This window comes from Eumetopias jubatus, unplaced genomic scaffold (assembly GCF_037043125.1).
Source record: "Eumetopias jubatus isolate StellerSeaLion01/CBP00866 unplaced genomic scaffold, mEumJub1_p1.0 scaffold_3, whole genome shotgun sequence".
In the NCBI taxonomy this organism is placed as follows: Eukaryota; Metazoa; Chordata; class Mammalia; order Carnivora; family Otariidae; genus Eumetopias; species Eumetopias jubatus.
This window is the reverse complement of record NW_028274809.1, coordinates 5,602,720-5,623,729: the sequence shown is the minus strand read 5'-3', so window position 1 is coordinate 5,623,729 and position 21,010 is coordinate 5,602,720. Positions and strand designations below refer to the sequence as shown.

At 45.7% G+C, this 21,010-nt stretch overlaps 1 protein-coding gene across 5 annotated transcripts in view; it reads left to right on the top strand.

The window, feature by feature from the left end:
• The window catches only part of AGAP1 (ArfGAP with GTPase domain, ankyrin repeat and PH domain 1), a 520,576-nt gene that overhangs the window by 335,700 nt on the left and 163,866 nt on the right, over positions 1 to 21,010 (top strand). For all 5 annotated transcript variants that reach the window (XM_028105330.2, XM_028105329.2, XM_088021480.1 and 2 more), the window contains exon 11: positions 13,932 to 14,100. In XM_028105330.2, the coding sequence (XP_027961131.1) occupies positions 13,932 to 14,100 (169 nt within the window). The remainder of the gene's footprint in view (positions 1 to 13,931; positions 14,101 to 21,010) is intronic.

Below are 21,010 nucleotides of genomic sequence, written 5' to 3'. Positions count from 1 at the left end.
AATGATGTCAGACATCTGTCTGACACACTACCGCAGGAAGCATAATTAGTTTTATGATGAACAATTATTGGATCTTGCTTCCCCTTTATAAGCCACAGTGCTGCAGGCTCTCCTCTGGTCTGTATGTTCTTTTCCAGCCTGGCTGCTTGTACTTCCAGTCTGCTGTCCATCCTGCGGGTGGACCTTCATGGCCTTCCTCCACGAGAAGTCCTCCCTGATTGCGTGGCACACCAGCCTCTCTCCTGGTACCCTCCAGCATCTCTGTACCACCCCATCTAGCAAGGACCATGCCGTGTTCCCCACTGTTTGCCCAGGGCTGGTGTAGGCGAGGCACCCAGGCCAGAACCTGTGGGTCACATGCAGTCAAGTCATGTGGTTCCTGCAGTATCTTTGCTCCTGCACTGCCCGGGCTGGGATCCTCATGGGGGATGATCCTGGCTCTACTTGGAAAATTCCAGTGACACTGGGGTGGAGGAAATGAACCACGTTGCACATCTAGACCTCCCTGGGTACAGATCCACTTACGTCGGGTGGGGGAGAACATACACACACGCAATATTACACAAAGGCCATAAAATCTTAAACCACTACTGAAATCCCCAAATAATCCATTTTAAAGTGGATTAGGAAAATATGTCGATACTGAGGAGCAGAAATCTGGAACTCTGGCTACAAGTGAACCTTTCTGTTCTGGTCTGTCTGCCTGTTTCAGGCTGATGGGACTGAGTTTGAAAACAGTGTGGGAGTTTCTAGAGTGGCCGGCATCAGCCCTGGGGCAGCAGAAAAACCCCGAGTTTGTTGTGACGGGGACTGTAGGGGGATATGGTGGGCCTTTGGGAAAGTTGGGGTAGAAGCTTTGTCCCCGAGTCTGCGTGTGGTGTGTTCTCAGCCTGCCCCAGGAATAACTGCTGTCCAGTTGTCCCACCAGAGTGGTTTCCTGGGCCCACGGTGGGAGCAGCCCCTCCAGGAGCTCCGTGTCCAGATCTTGTTTGCTTCCAGTCGCACTTGATGCTCTGCCTCTTCCCAGGAGAGGCGTTCAGGCAGCTTGTAACAGCAGACGTGAGAGTAAATTAAAAACACACCTCTGTGTAGTCACGTGAGAACCTAGGCCATCCGTGTACACGCACAGAACTCCATCTACTTTGTATTTGGAGAAGGAAGTCACACTGGATCTCTGTGGCCTCCAGCACATCCTCACCTCTGTCCATCTAAAAATTCCTTCCTTCCTTCATGTCTGACGGGTGCCATCAGCGTCCTGTTCTGATTCTTTCTGATGCTCAGAGGGGACCCCGCAATCATGCCTTCCGGGCCTGGCAGGGCCCTTCCGCACCATAGTGGCCAGGATGGAGCCCAGTGGTGCATCGGGATTTGGCGGCCCACTGTGGGGATCACCAAGCCCCTTCGAGGTCCGTGACTCCGGGTGCTCTTTGGGCTTCTTTTCTTCCTCCGCTGTAGCGATGGTCTCTGCCTTCTGTCCTCCATGGGAACTCATCCAGGAGGGCCTCAGAAGTCCCGCTGACACAGGTGATTTCCCAACCCCCCCTTCCCTGACCTCAGGCCTGCTTGTCTGCTCCGTTCAGCGGGCGTGGCACCCTGCCCACCAGGTTTTCCAAAACTCAGCCGTTGTCTGCTGTGCAGAGAAGGGCAGTTCCTCCTGTGATTCTTTTCTCTTCTCTGTATACTTTTCAATAGTATACAATACCTGTTGTTACTTACTTCCCTCCACTTGATTCTTTTAAATGTGTCGATGGTGGAGAAGATCCCCACTGTGCTTAGGATGGAGCCCTCACCCCTTCATGGGACCCGCCAGGTCTTGGCTGCTGCCCCATGCACTGCCTCTGACCCGCCATGTCCCTCCCCAGCTGGACTTTCCTTCTAGCTGCTTGCACCTGCCATGTTCTCCAGCCTCTGGGCCCTAACACTTGCGGCTTCTTCCACTGAGAATGCCCTCTCCTCTTCCTCCTCCTTGCCAGACTGACTCTATTCATCCTTCCCCCGAAGTCTTGAGAAGGGCACATTTCTGTGGGGTTTTCTCCACCAGGCCTGTTGGGGTGCACCTGCCGTGCCTGCCTTCCCCTCCCCTTGCTGTGTCCATCATTTCTCTGTTCTCTCGGCGTATGCTATGGCCCGAGTCACCCACGAGACCAGGAACCCCTTGGAGCAGACACCTCCGGGGATCCTGTCAGCTGCATGTACTTCGCATCAGTGAGATCTTGCTGAACAAAGAATGAGGCACGATTTGGCGACGTGCTTGGGCTGTCCTCGTACCTGCAGGCCTGAAATCATAGGAGGAGGAAGCCACCTCCTGATGCTTTAACACTGAAATATGTCACAGCCATATCCAGGCTCCACTCGAAGAAAAGATTAAAGAAAAGGTCTGCAAGGTGGGAGAGGAATTCAAGGTTTTGGTTTTGTCTTTTTGATTGTGGTAAAACACACACAACATAAAATTGACCATCTTAACCATTTTTAAGCGTACAGTTCAGTGGTGTGAAGTGTATTCTTATCCAAACCTTCTCATCTTGCAAAACTGAGATTGTCCCCCTTAAACACTGTCTCCACCCCCTTCCCCGTAGCCACTGGTGAGCACCATTGTACTTTCTGTCTCTGTGAATTTGTCTACTCTAAGTTCCTCAGATGAGTGGAATCATATAGTATTTGTCTTTTTTTTACTGACTTATTCCACTCAGCATAATGTCCTTGAGGTCCTGCCATGTTGTAGCACAGGATGGGGTTTCCTTCCTTCCTTCCTTCCTTCCTTCCTTCCTTCCTTTATTTTAAAGATATTATTTATTCATTTGACAGAAACACAGCGAGAGAGGGAATACAAGCAGAGAGAGTAGGAGAGGGAGAAGCAGGCTTCCCGCGGAGCAGGGAGCCCGATGTGGGGCTCGATCCCAGGACCCTGGGATCACGACCTGAGCCGAAGGCAGACGCTTAACGACTGAGCCACCCAGGCGCCCCTAGGGTTTCCTTCCTTTTGAAGGCTGAATCATATTCTATTCTGTGTTTACACCGCATTTTGTTTATCCATTCATCTGTGGATGGACATTTGGATCGCTTCCTGCTCTTGGCTGTTGTGAATCATGCTGCTGCGAACATGGGTGTGCAGATGCCCCTTTGAAGCTTGGGGTTTTATTGTCCAAACTACAACATGTGAGAACTATAGAGAATAACTGACTTTCAAAGATGTCCAACCTTAACCAGGACCCACTGGGGAATTTGCTGGGCACAGTCCTGAGCAGAGCAAATTAGGGAGGAACCCATGTGGTATGAGAGCAGTCACCCAGCCCTGTTTCCATAGACTGCCCCTGGTTTTTTCAGGAGCCCTCCGAGTGTTGGGGAGGCTGTCCCATCTGTGCTTCGGGTGACCTGGGAGTGCTCTCTGGCATTCACCCAGTTTCAGACAGTGTGATGAATATTAGTGCTGTCAAGTCCATGGAATGATCCCAGCTAGGTAGTGTAAATATTTTCAGGGAATTATCTACAACTTTTGTTAGAAAGAATGACTGCTGAAAAACTCATATCTTTTGCACATACACAAAAAAAGATTATCAAAGTCTTATTTCTGCCTAAGGAGATTCTTGTTTATTTTATAGAACCTCAGGGTTTGTAAAGTGTTTAGATTTTCAAATAAAGTGGCCAGAATGGCAGCTCACTGTGGTACAAGTTGTCTCCACGTTGATCACAGAGTGTGCGTAAGTAGGGCGTGACCAGACCAAAAAAAGTCTCCATGTTTCTATAAAAACTAAACCAACAAATATCCTAGATCCTACCTAACCTATTTTTTTCTACATTGAAAAAATCCCTCTGCCTTCTTTTCTAAAAAAAAAAAAAAAATGGTATAGTGTATTCGTGTGTTTCTGTAAATATGCAGATTTCACCATGTAGCTTGTGGATTTGAGTCTTAAAGCTTCTAGTAGAATCGATGGGACTTTGTCTTATCAGGACACAGCATGATAGTTCATCCCTTGACCTAATCTGTATCATTTTGTTTTCCATTTTTGGTCTTTTTAGTGTTCCTAACTGTAGCCAGAGTTCTTGCAAAAAAGTAAATAAATCAAACCCATTGGTTTTCTTCCCAGACAGTAAGCCACTACTGAGAACTCTCCGCGGGAGAGGATGGATGTGGGGGGTTGCGAGGAAATCTTTCACTTCTACCAAGAGATTGAATTCTATTATTATATTTTATAAATATTTTCCTCTGTGGCTCATAACCCAATTGCTGGCTTGTTGTGAAGGTCTTGCTAGGAAGAGAGAGGTGGAGGTGAAGGGTCTGCCTCTTCTCAGGTGTGCCTGTGGCCCCAAATGGAAACCAATCAAGGTGCGATTTATGTTCATTAAGTGCTTGTCAAAACTGAAAAATTTTCTAATCAACAGCAATCTAGCGGCGGCCCCCTCGATGGCTGGGAGTGCCACCTCGGACGCATCGGCTCTCTGCCTGTTACAACTCTAGGCGAAAATCCGCTGATGATTACATTAGGCTAAGCTGCGGAGTAAATGAACCGTGTCTTATTTAGGTACCACTAGCTTCAGTGTAGTCCTGCCCCGCAGGGCACTTGATAGCGTTTTATGGCTTTAAAATTAGTGTAGCTTCCCATCTGCTGCAGGGTGCTGCACGTTATGCCTTTGAACTCAATAAGCAAAGGGAAGGGGGCCTTTTGTTTTTCCCCCGTATTTTTTTCCCTTGCATTTTAGCAATTTTGTTTTGCATCTTTTCCAGACGGCATTTTGCAATAAAAATGTCTGACTACCATATACATGCCTCCCCCACCAAAAAAAAAAAAAAAAAAAGGAAAGAGGAGGGAGAGAAAAATAAAAAGTAGAACATACCGGACGTCTGCGGAGACACAATTTCTTTTTTCCTGTGCTGGGAAGTGAAAAGTCGCTTGGCAGGTCACCCCTCATGCCCACATCAAGTTGGAGGGCAAGCACTGGACAGCGGTAGGAAGAGCTGTCGTTTGGGGAGGGCTCTGGCCCTCTTGTAAACAGTTGGCGTATGGTCTCTGTTCATCCTCAGAACCGTCCCACAAGGCAGGAGCTGTTCATCTCCCTGCCTTTAAAGATGTGGAAACGGGGACCAGGAATGAATGATTAAGTAGCATGCACCGAGCACACAACTCCTGAAACCCTGAGGTTGGGTCCTGGGCATGGTCTCCGAGGCTGTCCTCTGGCCCGAAGGAAGCTGACTTGGTCCTCTGCATACTTCTTAGGTTGAGGAAATCAGAACATTAGCTGACTGCTCTTCATTGAACATGAAGCTGATCAAACCACCTTGGCAGCAGTAGCATCAGGGACACAGAATTACTCCTGGAAAAGCAGTGCCTCAGAAAAAAACCAAACAGGTGTGGTGAGCGTTCAGCATGAGGAGAAATCCTTCAGTGCTGGTGGGCAACAATGGATAAGGGAGACTTCTGTCCTGCACTGGGTCAAATGGCAGAGAAAAAGGCATAGTGATCATTAGTGCCCCCCAAGGACAGACTGTGTGTGCTCTTCTGTCTTAAAAACCTGCTTCTTCAAGAGCTGTGTATTCTAGCGAATTCACCCCAAGGAGTCTGAAGTTTTAAAGAGCTTCAGGTCTCTAATAACGCTATGCCGAACATTCCTATCTCACTCAAAACTTCCCAGATCTAACTGCTGGTCCAGTTGTTTCAAGCCCTAATTAATTATGAAAGCACTCACATAAGCCAGGGAACGGTGCTGGCTCCTTGAAGTTCATTGCAGTGAAATTTCACCCATACTTGCCTTTGGCAGGGGCCTACAGTGACTGGGAAGACAGGAAGCCATTTTCATACCCGACACATTCATTTTGTACGGGCTGGGTTTGAGCACGCATGGGTTACAACTGGGTAATATTCAATTTGAACCTAAAATGGGGAAAATCTTTCTTGCAGTGTAAAGCTCAATATCCTAGGCCAGTGAAGACACAGATACAATCAGGAAGCAGAAGGTATAGTTCAGTTTGGAGTTTTCTGCTGTTTTGATTTATATTATAATAACCTATCCCCCAGGGCTGATGTTGGACTTCAGCCCACGCGTGTTGGATGCTCGCCGGCAGAGGGGCCTCAGGAGGTTGGCCCTGGCTCTGCGTGGGAGCGTGAAGCGCGCCGCCCCTGACCCCCGTGCCACTTCCCCGGCCTTCCCATCTACCTGAGCTTCCGTGATCACTGGGCCCAGTAAAGCCGTTCTTCACAAAAGAGTTTGCTGTCGTAACTGTTGCGTTTGTCCCGGGCAGCGGGTACCTTCCTCCTGGCGCGGGCGCCGCGCGTCACGTTGGCATGCGCGTACAAGCATTGGTCGAGTGGTCCTGACAAAGGCAGCCCCAAAAGTGAAACCCTGGAATTCTGTTGGCTGTCTGGGGAAACAAAAATCATCTCTCCTAGCGTTTTCCACTTTGAAGCTGCCTCCTACCTTGCTATTGTGACTGGTCCTTTGCAGAGAAGGAGAAATTGTCTTCTTTGAGTTATGTGATCTGAAAGGACGTGGCCAGAAGATTTCTCCTAGTTTTACGATATTTTCATAGTATTTTTAGGGTGTTGGTTTCATCCACGCCTGGGACTGTATATGAGCCTATTGTTTATTATTCAGAAATGTTGGACTGGAACATTTGCTTAGGTCTCTTTGAATGGATAGTATTATGTGTGTCTTTATAGATTAGTTTCCTTTGAAAATAGTATTAAATGGAGTTGGGAATAGCAGTGCATCTAACAATGGCTTCTCTTACATTTTTTTTTTCCTGAGCCCAGAAGTAAGGATTTTTTAAAAATAGAACTTATACAAACTACTGTTCCTCTTTGAACCTGGACATTCATGAAGTACAGTGAAAATCGGGAGAATGAGTCAATCCTTTCCTCCAGGAAAAGACAAACAAATCTGAAGAACATTTCTGATATCTCTGCAGAAACCTGGCTCTCGTTCCCTTCCCCCAGTTATGTGTGTGAAGCTGTCATGCGCTCATGGCCCTTGGCCATCTTGTGAATATTGAACTGGGCAAGTGGTTCTTGAGCCTTTTGGCCTCAAGACTCCTTTACTTAAAAATAACTGAGGAATCCTAAAGGGCTTTTGTTTCTGGGGGTTATATCTTTTCTTTTTTAAGTTTTATTTATTTAAGTCCTCTCTACACCGAGAGTGGAACTCGAACTCATGACCATGAGATCAAGCGTCGCATGCTCCTCCGACTGAACCAGCCAAGTGCCCCATCTGTGGGTTATATCTAATTGATACTTAACACGTTAGAAATCAAAACTAAGAAAATTTTGAAATATTCACGTAATTTATTTAAAAGAATAATACACCACCCTGTGTGATATTATTACATAAATAACATTTTTATGAAAAACACATTTTCCACAATGAAAGGAAATCTTGAGAACAGTAGGATTGTCTTACTATTTCCAAAGCTCGTTGATACCTGGCTTAATAAAAGAGAGCTAGATTGTCATACCTGCCATCTGCCTTCAGTCTCCTGCGATGCATTGTTTTGATTGAAGTGTATCAAGAACCTCACCTTATATAGGTATTTAGCTGGAAGCGGAGGAGACTTCTGATAACCATTCAGATCATCGTGGGTGTTCCTTTTGGGTACTCTATCGAAATGCAACGTGTGACCATTGATTGTAGCTTAGGAATGCAGCATGGAATCTGAAAGAGTATCACTCACTGTTTCCTTCTCTGCTCAGTGAAGATCCATGACCTTTCATCCTTCCATGTGACACCATGCCTGTGTCACTTCAAAAACATTGCTTAGGGGTGCCTGGGTGGCTCATTCGGTGAAGCACCCAACTCTTGGTTTCAACTAAGATCTTGATCTCAGAACTGTGAGATCCAGAGCCCTGCGCTGGGCTCCGTGCTCGGCATGGAGTCAGCTCGAGACTCTCTCCCTTTCCCTCCCTCTCTCTCTCCCTCCACCTCCCCCTGTGTATGTGCATGCTCGCTCTCTCGCTCTCTCTCTCAAATAAATAAATAATTGAAAAAACTTGTTTAACTGAGGTATGCAGCTTTCCTAAAGGTGACACTTTTCATCATATAATATCCAGAAACTGTTTTCATTTATATCACCGCCCATCTTGTCAGGAAAGAACATCAGTATTTGGAAAGTGTCCAGCTCGTGGTGAGAGATACAAGTTGCCAAGATTCTCATCCTCACTAGAAGCTCAGATTATACACTAGCCACAGATACTGTCCACTGTTTTCCCTGCAGTGCTCACGTTGGTCATTTTCAAGAAAATACCTGCCAAGGGCCCAAAACAGAATAGTCATAGTTAATGTCTGACGTAGTCATTCTTTCAAGTAAAAATGGGTCCCACCAAAAAAGTGCTAGTTCAACTTGCAACTCAGACAACTGCAGAGTGTGTTTCTGTGGGACACCCATCCCCTTCCGTGTGTGGCACCAACACTCACGCGTGCTTGCCGTGTCATTACCCGGAAAATTAAGAAGACATGTAGGTACTCAGGGTTGAAATGTTTAAGAATTAATAACTGCCTTTTTTTAAGATTTTATTTATTTATTTGACAGAGAGAGCAGAACCAGGGGGAGCGGCAGAGGGAGAGGGAGAAGCAGGCTTCCCACTGAGTAGGGAGCCCAACCTGGGGCTCGATCCCAGGACCCTGGGGTCATGACCTGAGCCGAAGGCAGATGCTTAACGAACTGAGCCACCCAGGAGCCCCAAGAACATTCTTAAGTGAGACTTTGTTTTTATTTGGAGAGCATGGCAATGAATACTGACAATAGGGACTAGTTCAATTTGGTTCCACTGCCTGGGTTTATGCTCTGGAACTAGCAGTTTTAGTCACCATAAAAACAAATTTCAACTCTGGAAAAGGCAAACCAGTGTCTTGGGATGTTTTGAAAATAGCCCTGAACCTGTGAACCCCTGGATAAGGTATCAGGGACCACACCTTGAGGACTGCCAAGCTAGGTCATGCAAAGAGGAAAAATCCAACATATTGGCCGTGGCAAGTATCAGTTTGTGCTAATGATTATCTAACCTAGACAAAGTATTGTGTGTTAATATATTACATTTCTAAGCACTTATGTACAATTAGAAACTAGAACTTAACTGGAACAAAACCTACTTGGAACAAAAATTTCTGTGATTTTTTTTTCCATCATTTAATTATGAAACAAAGAGTCTCCATACTGTTTAAAAAGTCTGTGTAAAACCACAGTGGTGTTGATCGCATTATCTATACTTGGAGGAAAGTAGAGTCGCAAAGCCGTGTGTTTTATTCAGATGCTCTCATTCCGAGATGCCAGTCATACCATTTCTGCATTTGGGGTTGGCTTTAAGATCTTGTTAACTGCTTTTGGTACCCCCGTGAACACATCAAGCAAACCCATCTTTCAGCAGACAGCCAAAGGTAACGTCAGGATGGGAGGCAGTGAGAATCAATATAGTAAGAGTATTTTTAGGGACTATTGATGGATGGCTGTATTTTGAGCTTAAGTCCAAGCTCCAGATGCCCCAGAGCTGACTAAGATGAACTCACCATTTACTGAGAACCGTATAGGCCATCACGCACAGAGGGCTCTGGGATGGCCAAGCCAAGACCTCCACACCTTTCCCTCTGCAGTTCTGGGGAGAACTCCTGGGTTGGTCCAGTAGCCTCATGTGGTATTTGGGTGAGGGCTTACTCTCCCCGCCCAAGCACCGTGTTAGCCAGTTGATGACCTCCAGGTCCTGGTAACGCAGGACCGTGGATTCGAGGACAAGATTGTACAGCCGCAAATCAATTAATTCTCCGTATCCAGAGAGATGCCGTGCGCCGCGGCACTAATGACCCCACAGCCCTCTCTGAAGGCAGCCCCTAGAAGGTGCAGAAGGTGGGAGCCGCGCTAAGCCGTGCGGCTGTCAGCAAGCTGGAAGCTGCTGTGGGTCTCTGACACGGCTCTCAATTGCTAGCAGGTTTCTCTCATTGCACCTCATTTGCATCTGGGACATCAATTAGCATGTTTGTTGAGGCTAATTGAATGAAACTCAATCATAGCTCTTAATTGCTTGACTATGTGAAAAGAAATCACATTAATGCAGCTAATTAAGTGTACGGCAATAGATGCAACATAATTAGGAGCGAGAGGTAAAAAACAAGGGATGGCAAAGGTGCAGGAGTGGGCTTGCAGGGGGACGCCGTGTACGGTTCCCGAGCCATCGGCATGTTCAGCAACGGGTCCCTTTGCTCCAGCACCTGCTTGGAAAAAATAATCCACACGACGAGCATGGACAACTTGAGAAGAAAAATGCAAATAGGGTTGCAATTACTACTTTTTCAAGCTGTCGAGGGGGCAGGAGATGACACCTCTGGGGGGCCTGGCTCTTGAGTGGGCCCCAGGGACTTGTTAAGTGCTGTTTAAAAGTACTTGGCTTTGAATTACCCTCATGTCTTGTTAAAGGGTTTTTTCCCCTTTTATCATCGATCAGCATTTTCTACAAGGAACACGAGAAGGGTAGTATCTGTAACATTTGCATATCAAAATCAAGCTTGCTGTCTTTACTTCACCCAGTGAGGTCCCTACCTCAGACCCGTCGGGCAGCACGTCCCACTTCTGAGGAGGCGACATTGGTTAGTGGTCCTAGCTTTAATTCCTCAAGTACCAAGCTGGGGAGAGATGAAAAGGCTGGGTTCTTTCAAAAACAGAAAACTCAGCGTCGTTTCTCTTGGGGGAAACTCGAAGCTGCATACTCGCGCGCCTTTGCATTCCACCTGTTTCTGAAGCACCACGTTGAAGGGCTTTTATGGATTAGGAAATGCATTTTGTAAGGTTTATAAAAATGTTAGTGGCTTGCACTGTAAGAATTGCCAAGTTTATATCCTGGTTTTTTTTAGATCTAGTTCCTCTAAAGTTTCGGTGCCTGACTCAAGCGAGAAAACAGATTCCCTGGCCCATGCTGAGCCAAAGATAAATGTGTTCCCTTGCCGCATTCAAATCCAAAGAGCAGACACTTGGTACAATTTCTACAATAATTTTGAATAAAATATCCTGGTTATTGTATGTTAAAACATGCCTATTAAAAGAGCCCATGCTGAGGCTTTAGTCACTATCTGATTAGCCTCATTTTAGAGCCCATAAGCAATAAATGCTCAATTACACTCCTGTTATTGTATTTTAATTTGTTAAGAATTGGCATTAAAGAAGAAAGTTATAGCAAGTTGATATTTTTGAAAGAGTTACTATGCGAGAATGAATTCATTACGTACAAGTTTTAACTTTGGTGACGAAGCTTAGGTTGGCCTATTTTCGGGGGATATTAATGGAAGTAAGTTTTAAGTATGTTTAAGAACCTTTTTTTGTGGGGGCCCCTGGGTGGCTCAGATGGTTAAGCGTCTGCCTTCGGCTCAGGTCATGATCCCAGAGTCCTGGGATCGAGCCCCGCATCGGGCTCCCTGCTGGGCCGGGAGCCTGCTTCTCCCTCTCTCTCTCTCTCTCTCTCTCTCTCTCTCTCTCTGACTCTCATGAATAAATAAATAAAAAAAAAAAGAACCTTTTTTTTTCTGTAAATGACCTTGACCCTCAGCCTTACAGTAGCCAAGGATCACTTCCCTTGTGCTTTTCGTTCACCATCTTCAACACCCCGAGCCTCATTCATGAGGCTCCCTATAATTTTTCCAGTCTGTCTTATCCTTCAATCTAATTTAATGGTAATAACTTTCTGTCTTTGGTCCACATCCTTTCAAAACCGTAACTCTTTCACGGTCGATTATATTTTGGGGAGCTTCCCAAGTATCTTGACTTCCACGTGGAGTCTTGGGTCTGTCAAGATGGCGGAGGCGAACGCCAGCTAGCCTGTCCTGTGGGGTCAGGGTGCATCGGGGCCTTCTGCTCCTGGCTGCCATGCAGCAGATTTGTGGCTTCTGCTCCTGGCTGACAGCAGATTTGTGGACCCCACTATATGTCTCTGGATGATTTATCAACTGCTGACAGAGGCCTGGCCTCCCCACTCCCAGTGAAGAGCTGATCTGTATCTGCCCACCCTTAGGTGAAGCCCCGGATCCTTTCTCCAGTGGTCTCTGGTCCCATGTTCCTCCTGGCTCCAGCCTTGCGTGGCCTGTTGAGCGTTCATTCTGCACCAAGAATTGGCCATTTGAGTTCTATCCTTAGGAAGTCACTAGAGACCCTGTAGCGTCTTTTCCTCCTGGGCTGGTGATTTTCGAATCTTCTAGAGTTGTGTGTTTCTCCATCAGAACGTCTCCCCCACCGTGGCCACTCACATTCTGGAGTTTCTCTTTCCGCCCTCTTCTGCTGCTGAGAATTCCTGCACGCTCTCTCCTGAGTCTGGGTTGGATCCCATGTGACCCACCCTCCTAAGTGCTTATATAGCGGGGTAAAGTCTCTGCCTTTGATGGCAGAGAGAAGACACCTCTTCTTACACTCTCCATCCTGAGGTCCCACATCTGGGTTCCTTCCCCTGTGTTGGAATCTTGTGCTTCTGCTTCCTTTTTGTATCGTTGCTTCTGTCAGCAGTCGTCCTGCTGTTTGATGAACCCGAAATTGATTCCCAACCCCTTCACCTGCTGGAATGTGAACATTGTCCCACAATTAAAAGATCCTCAGCCTACTTCCCATCTCGGCTTCCCTGCCACTCTCTTGGCCCCCTCAGTCTTCCTTGATACACTAAGGCGGACCTTCCTCATCCCACAGGCTGGGGCTTCTGTCCCTTGCACTTTGCTTCTAGAACTTTCTCTGGCTCTCTCTGCATCTCTTGACTGTTGGTTTAGCAGTTACAAGCAAACAGCTCACTTTTCCAGCCTCCCTGGGTCCCTTGCAGCCCACAGTCTGGTTCATTTGGCAGTTCTGAAATTACATGGACTAAGAACTTAATTGTTTATACTAACTACACATTTACTGGCTTTTTTCCTTTGTGTTCTAAAAGGAATCTACCAATATTCTGCCAAGGAAGGAATGTGTTTATTTCATTTCATGCTTAGTCTTAAAACACTTGAGAGGTTATTTACCCAAGAGTGTTTTAGAATACGTCCTTTCTTAATGTGTGAGGTTGATTTAATATGTCTACAGAGACAAGAAGGCACCTTGCCCAAAAATTGCATTTGGAGGTCCAGTAATTCCTAATTCACCAGTAGGCCCCTTACCCTGGCTGTCATTTGCCTCCTCCATTCCCCCACCTGGCAACCAATCCTTGGGTGTTGTTTTACTCCACACTTAAATGTTGTCAGGTGACCTCCACCGAGACCATCACTGTCTTAGCTTCCCCATGGTTCCCTGTTAGCTGCTGGCCATTCACCTCCAGCATGAAGAGAACAGCAAGATACTTTTTCTGGGTACAGTGAACCACTTGGAGAAACACAATGCTTGAGTACCAGACTTATTCAATGTTCTTTCTTTTTCACACATCCAGCTATTACACATCCATCCATGAGCTCCATCTTTTCTCAACACCATATCACCAACCTCTCGGACATTTTCCTGGTCCTTAGTGAAATGCTTGACCTTTTACTTAGTTTCCATCTGAGCTCCCACCAGACAGCTTCATTCTTGTCTAGGCGCTTAGTAGTATTGGCGTCTGAGACAGAACAGTTGTTACAAAATAGTTTCCTATTGCATGGAATTTTACCTGAAACTTAGAGGAAGATCCTGGGGTCCTAGTGTGCCATGTAATAAGCAGCAGTTTAAAAAAATATGATTTCATATGGATACTTATTTTCTCCAGCTGGTGTGTCATCCCCCCGTTGGAAGCATTTCCTGTGTCTCCTTGTATTTCCAGGGTCTGGGCTAGTTCAGGACACAGAGGCTGTGATTTCAGTATATTGATGAGGCCACCATACTTGACAGATCAAAACACCTCATTATTTTTAAAGTGCTTGCCACAGTGGAAGGGTCATAGGATTGCAACTTGTGGTGTCTGATAGAACCTTGTGTCCTAGATTGTACGAGGTCTTCTTTTTAATCTCTCTTGGATGTTTAACATTTTGAACAGGATTACATGCAGAACGTTCATGGTAAAGAGATTGATCTTCTGAGAACCACTGTGAAAGTCCCAGGGAAGAGGCCACCCCGAGCCACGTCGGCCTGCGCGCCCATCTCCAGCCCTAAAACTAACGGCCTGTCCAAGGACATGAGCAGTTTACACATCTCACCAAATTCAGGTAAGCTTACGGCAGACCCACACAAGAATCCAGTGTGACGGCAGCGGTAGATGCGGCTGGTTGCAGGACGGTGTGGAGCCTCGGAGGTGAAGTGAGGTTGGAACCATTAACATTGTAGGTTAAGGTTTAGAAACCTCCTCTCTTCTGCGGGTGGTCATTTCCCCTCTGCCTGTGGTTCCGGGACCGCCTGCCAGCATGGCACCTATCTTGAGTCACGGTCTCAAACCAACCACATGGTCTTCCCAGAGCTGGGTAGTTGGAAGTAGAGTTTTGCATATGATTGAGGATTTAAGGGCCATCTAAAGTATGTAAATGACTTGTGAAAGGATCACGGGCTGGTGTGTATCTGTAGTGACCAAGTGGTGGATGAAAGTGGAAGAGCTATTTAGAGCAAGATGGAAAGGAAACCGTCAGACCTCAACTTTAAATTCTCTCGGTTTTCTATTGTAACTTTTATGTCATTCTTTGACAGAACTTTAGTTTTCTTTTTCTTTTGAAAGGAGAATTTGCTCTTTAATTCAGGATCAGAGAAAAGTGTTTTCTCAAATCTAGATGTGTTTAGAAATTTCTGGCCATTGGCGTGCAATTGCAGGCCATTCAAAACGTCATGGTTCATTTTTGTGAAAGAATCTTTGCAAATGGTTGCCCTCTGGCTTTGACCTTGGAGTGATTACTTATCAGAGAAAAGGCCTGAGTCCTCCTTCTAACACACTTCGACACACGGATTTGTTTTCTCCAGCAAAAAGTCCCTTTCTTCTCTCTGACATACATCACACGCAGCATTGGTTGGTGAAAGCAGGGTAGTAGAAAGGGGCCAGAATTGGGGTCCACTGGGGCTCTACTGCATGATACCAAGTGGCGTTGGACCACTAACTCGGTCAGTTAGGCCGATCTTGCCTGACCTGCCTACCTCACAGAGATGTGATGACAGGTAAAATAACACATATGACAGTTTTGGGAAACTCATAAAGTATAATACAAAATCAGCTGTTATTAAAAATCCAAAGAAAACTGGGCTTTCTGCTAAGGGAGACATCAGTTCATTCCAGAGTGGTGATAAGGTCTCCTATGACCTGCTGACCTTCCTTCCAAGACATACATCAAATTTCTCTTTTCAGGATGGTTTTGCTAACTCTGGGATAGGAAGAGAGAAAAGAAGTGCCCAAGGTGCAGTCGGGGGCGGGGGGAGTTCTGTATTGAATGAAAAGCTGATGTCTTCAATACTTTCTATTTATTAATTTATTCAAAAAATATTTAGTGAACACCTGTCCTGTGCCAGGAACTGTGTATGCTATGGATGTGGAGACCCTGATCTCCAGACCTTATACACAAGGCTGTCACCTTAAAACCAGCTGATTTTCCACTTCTCCTTCTAACCCACCATGCCAAATCCATCCATTTATTTATTCACGTCAATAAACATTTATGACATTTCTGATGTATGCCCATGGTCCTGGGCCCTGGGGACACGGAAGATTAAGACACCATCTCTACTCTCGAGAATCTCACCCTCTGGTGGGGAAGAAAGGCCAGAAGACAGGTAAAGGCAGGGCCTTGCAGCAGGCCATGGTACGAATACATGAGGGGTCTGAAGGCCCAGGGGTGATGAGTCTGGTCTCCCCTAGGAGGTGGGGCAAGGCTCAGGGCTCGGGGGGTGCCTGTGCTGGGTGTAAAGAAAGGATGGGAGTCCGCCAGGCACGAGAATGAGGGAAGAGCCTCAGTGATTTGAAGGAGTTTTGCATATGTAATGTTTGGAGTTTGAGTTTTTTAATCTTGAGACTTGTGTTCTTTGGTGCTGAACTGCCCCTGGTTTCCCTCAGGAAAATGTAACGTTTGGTAAAGAGAAAATACAAACTGCCACGTAACCTTATCATATGCGCGGAGTAGTTCATGTCCTGGGCCTCAGCTAAAGGAACATTCCTTTAGCGCCCATTTCTTTCTCTTGAACGCCCTCGCGTTGGGTGGATGGGAGGGTTTGGGGCAGTGCCGGAATCCCTTTCCCTGCTCCCACGCTCAGCTGATTACAGCACATTCTTCCAACCCTCAGCCAGGTTAATTCCTCTTAAAGGGAGCCTGCTGGATTTTTCATCTTCTTTAGATCACAAGTAGGGAAACGGAGGTATGACTACAGGAGCACAGTGCCACTTTGGGGAAAGAAAGTGCCTCGTGGTTGTGGAGGTGCTCAGGGACATGGCATCCTCATCTCTGCGTGCAGGTGACATCATGGCCTGGTGGCCCCCCTGTCCGCTTGTCCGTAGGTGCTCACTCACATGAAGAATTCCAACCCAGCAAATTTAACCTGAAGTACGTTGATGTTATTTTAAGTGGTGGACTTAGACCTAAAACTAGGTAATATTTTAGCTATTTTAGAGCTGTTTGCCAAATGCTACTTAACTGTATTTTTCTTTCTCAGCTCATTTGAATTCTGCTGTTTTGTTCTAGAGGTCTAAGTTAACATGGAGATGTGTGTTTCTTTTTACGCTTTTCCTTTTTATTTGTTTTCTTATCTCAGTTACTGGACTAGATCAATGTTTTGTGCCTTCCCTTCTAGTAACTTGTTCATTTACATAGACATGATAACGTGCATGTACCTAAATCCTTGTGTATAACACTTAACCACTGTCTTAGAATAAATGTCCGTAAGTGAGGTGACTCAGTCAGTGGATGTAAACGTTTATAAGATTCTTGGTACACATTTCCAAATTAATTCCTAGAAGGGTTTTGTTATACAAATACCCTCCCATCTCTAAAGTGAGTACCCATTTCACCCACACACGCTTGCTAGCATTGCTGTTAGTTTTTGGAATCTATACTAAAAATACCTTGTGTTTTGTTTATTTGGATTTCTTCAGTTAATGCTAAAGTTGACCATCTCATGCTTGTTGATGACAGGTATTTCTCACATTGCAACTATTTAGATGTATCTTTTCCCATTTTTGTACTAGGGGTGTTTATCTTTTTCTTATTGGTATATAAGAACTCTTTATATGTTAAGGATGTTAACACTTTATAATATGTTCTGCAGGTATTTTCCCAGTTTATTATTTGCTTTTTAAATTTTATGGTCTTATTTACATGTAGAGGTTTTTCCCTTTCTAATATGTAATCAAGAATATATACGTATAATGAAATCATAAGTCTTCTGCAGTTTCTACGTTAGATATTTGGAAGGCCTTTAATAATCCTGAAAACAGATCACAATTCACATATATGTGTTTCTGAGTTTTACAATTTTATTATTGTTTCTTTCTTAAGAATATTTAGCCTTTAATCTACCTTTAATTTGTTTGGGTCAATTATGCACAATAGGAAATCTAATTAAACTCCTTTTTCAAATAGATTACTAATTGTTCTTTCCCTGTCGAACTGTTTACTTATGACTGTGTGTGTCACCTTTATTATACAACTAACTCATTTAATCAAAATCACTGTGTTTCTGGGCTTGAGAATCTATTCAGTTGACCTACTGTCTCCACATTGTGTTACCGTATATGGATTTACCGCAGGGTCTCAGATTTCTGGTTCAGTTTATATCTGGTGGTAATATTATTCTCTTTTTCTTGTTGTTCTTGGCTGTGGCCACTCATTTATTTTTTCCAGTAAACTTCAGAGTAACTTGAAATCTCCTTCCCCCAAAAAATAAATCACATTGTGACTAATTGGCAGTGCTTTTAATCTATCAGTTAATTGTGGAGGAACTAACATCTTTACTGTATTGAGTTTCTTGTCATGGAACACAAGTCTTGCCCAATTTATTCAAACCTAATATATATATTCCTCAGTAAAATTTTAACACTTTTCTTCATTTAGATGTATTGTGCCGATCCATTCTGTTTATAATTTTTGATGAAACGTGAGGCTAATCTTTTTTGGGAGAGGGGCCAGGGGAGAAGGGGGCTGTCTATTATCTCATCTACTTCGCAAGAAATAAGAAAGCTCGTGATTTTTATATTTTTTATATCCAGTCATCGTACTGAACTCTTGTTAGTGGGAATATTTCTTCAGATGTTTCTCTTGATTTTCCAGTATATGATCATAATGCATCTCACATTTCAAATATGACAGTATCTAATTGTATGTCAGTGTTGACTTTTGGATACCTTACTGCTTTGCTTCTTGTACTGCTCATGAACCATCATTACCGGGTCGGCTGTATGTATGCCCAGCCCCGATTAGTGCTCTGGAGTTTCGGGGGCGGTATGAGGTTCTCCCTTCAGGGGCCTTGCTTCACCAGTCTTGGAATGTTGACTACATTTCATACACTGAAATGCTAGAAATGTGAGGTTTTGCCCTGGGCTTGGGGAAGAGGAGGAAAAACACGTTGTCCAAGTAGCTGCCTTGTGTACTGATAACTGAGCCCGGGTCTCCCTTTGGGGCCCACAAGTTATGCAGAGCAGAAGAGCTGCAGTGAAGGTGGGGTGGCCCCACGCTCCATCGGGCAGCTGTGACAGGCAGGCACGGCAAGCTGAGGGACGCATTCAGGAGGAGCTGGCCATTGGCTTCCCCGCCTCCAATCCCATGTGGGTGCTGATGCTTGAAAGAGAAGGGAGCAGCTTGGGGAGCTCAGACCTCCACACAGAGAGACAAAAAGAAATAGCAAGGAAAGGCAGTTCTGAGCGTGAGGGACATCACTAAAGTGCACCAGCCTGCCCACGAGCCCTGCACTGTTGATGTAAACCAAACCTCCCCATCAGCATGGACCACGCTCCTTCCAAAGGCTGCAGGGCCAGCCCCTGCCTCCGCCTGATGGACCTGCAGGCACTCATTCACAAATACGCTGCCAAGACGTTTGTGGAAACCAACAGTAAAAATGAGAGGAACAAAGATATCACTGATCCTACAAGAAAGAGTGAGAGGTGGGGAAGGAGGAAGACTTAAGAGGCTAATTATTGTGTTCATAAAATGAAACGAAGGTTACACGAAAAACCTGGGGAGAAAGAGTCCTTGAAAATTAAAGAAAAATTGTTTAAAAAAATTTTTAAAAAAAATTTTAAATTCAGTAGCTAGGTTCAATGCTATAAAGAACACGGCCAAAGATACTGTTGGTGATCATACCTGTGACAAAGCAGAGCATGCTGGAGGTGATGAAGGACATGGCTGATGTCTTCCCATCCAAAGAGCCCAGTGTCAAGTTCAGGGGAGAGGAGGCTCTGGAAACACAGACAGAATCCCAAAAAGCATCCCAGGAAAGAGGAGAGCATGCTTACCCACCGAGAGGGAACTCTTCCGGCCTGTGGACTTCAGAGCAAACACCACATGCTAAAAGACAATGGAAGAATGCCTTTCTAAGGACAAATCATTTTGAACCGACGAGTCTATGCACGGCCTAACTTACTATCAATCAAGTATGAAGGTAGGAAAAAAAAAATTTTTTTTTTTTAGGTGATGTACAAGGATGCAGAAACAAACAACTTTTTGAAAAATTTACGTAAGCATCTACTCCAGCAAGAAAGAGGAGGAAGAAGAAGAATCCGGGGGATATTTATTCAGGCCTGGTTCAGTTACCCCTTCTTCCAAGGTCACTCACTCAGGATGTCCATGGGGGTATCTGCCACAAATCTGCCGCTCCCCCCTGCTTTGGCTTGGAACCTGCATCGCCATTCTAATCAGAAGCCACATTTTAGGGGCACCTGGGTGGCTCAGTCGTTAAGCGTCTGCCTTCGGCTCAGGTCATGGTCCCAGGGTCCTGGGATCGAGCCCCACATCGGGCTCCCTGCTCGGCGGGAAGCCTGCTTCTCCCTCTCCCACTCCCCCTGCTTATGTTCCCTCTCTCGCTGTGTCTCTCTCTGTCAAATAAATAAATAAATAACCTTAAAAAAAAAAAAAAGGCCCCATTTTAGAGAATCCACCCGGTTGTAATTTCAGGCATAGTTGTGGAGAAGACAGTCAGATGTCCCACAGTATCTTCTGACATGAGTTGTCAGCCAGGCTGGTTTAGTAGAATTGTATCCACCCATGATGGAATGCGGAGTTGTGTCAGGTCTGAACATTATGCTGACATTTAAGTAACAGGAAAACGTATTGGTCCACAGAAGGGCCTTGAGGGGCAGAAACCCTAAATTGAATCCCACCTTCCCCATCTTAGGACCTTGTGTGGATGAACATCCGCATCCTCCTCGCTACGGTGGCCCGATGTATCTACCTCACTCTTGGGAGTGCGTCTTTGCAAAGCCCGGCGGCCCAGGGCAAGTTTCTGGATTCTATCGGGAATCCATCGTTTTAGTTGTGCTTGTCACTGGTGAAGAAAAGCAAGCAAGAGGGGACGGAAATTTTGCATGAATTGTTTTCATGCCAGGCACTGTTGTTTCTGTCGCCTGTGTGCGGCCCTCGCGGGTCAGACACAATAAACCCTCCCCCCCACACAGCCTTCCCTCTGCAGTGGTGGGAGCAGCGGGCAGAGAGGCACTTGGCAGGACCAACTGGGGTCTCTGTGGGCACCGGGCTCCCGGTCTGTGTCCCCCCGACTCTTTATTCCCCAACTGCCCCATTTTGTTCTGAGATGCCAGATACCTCCCTGTCCCGAAAGTGTGTCTTTGTTGGGTATTTGGAACGGTGGCTGTGTTTTTATCCTCAGCAGAGCCATGCGTAGGTCTTTGTAGCGGGAAGCCTTGCCCCCTCCTCTCCCTCCCTCCCTGCGCTTCGGGCCCCCAGCGGTTTCAAAATATTAAAGCCGCCGGGAGGGTTGAGGCTGATTTTCCGGGGGTGGGGGCGGGGATCTCGATGTGTTTTGAGTATTGAACTGCCGTTGACATCTAAAGTCTCAACCATGCTGTTTTCCTCCACACTTCAGTAATCAGGACATCCAGCAAACCCATAAAAAACCAAACTAATAGCATGAATATTCAGTGACCTAGAATACTAATTATTGTCATGAATATTAATGTGATCGGACTTGCTTTTTCCTCTCCTC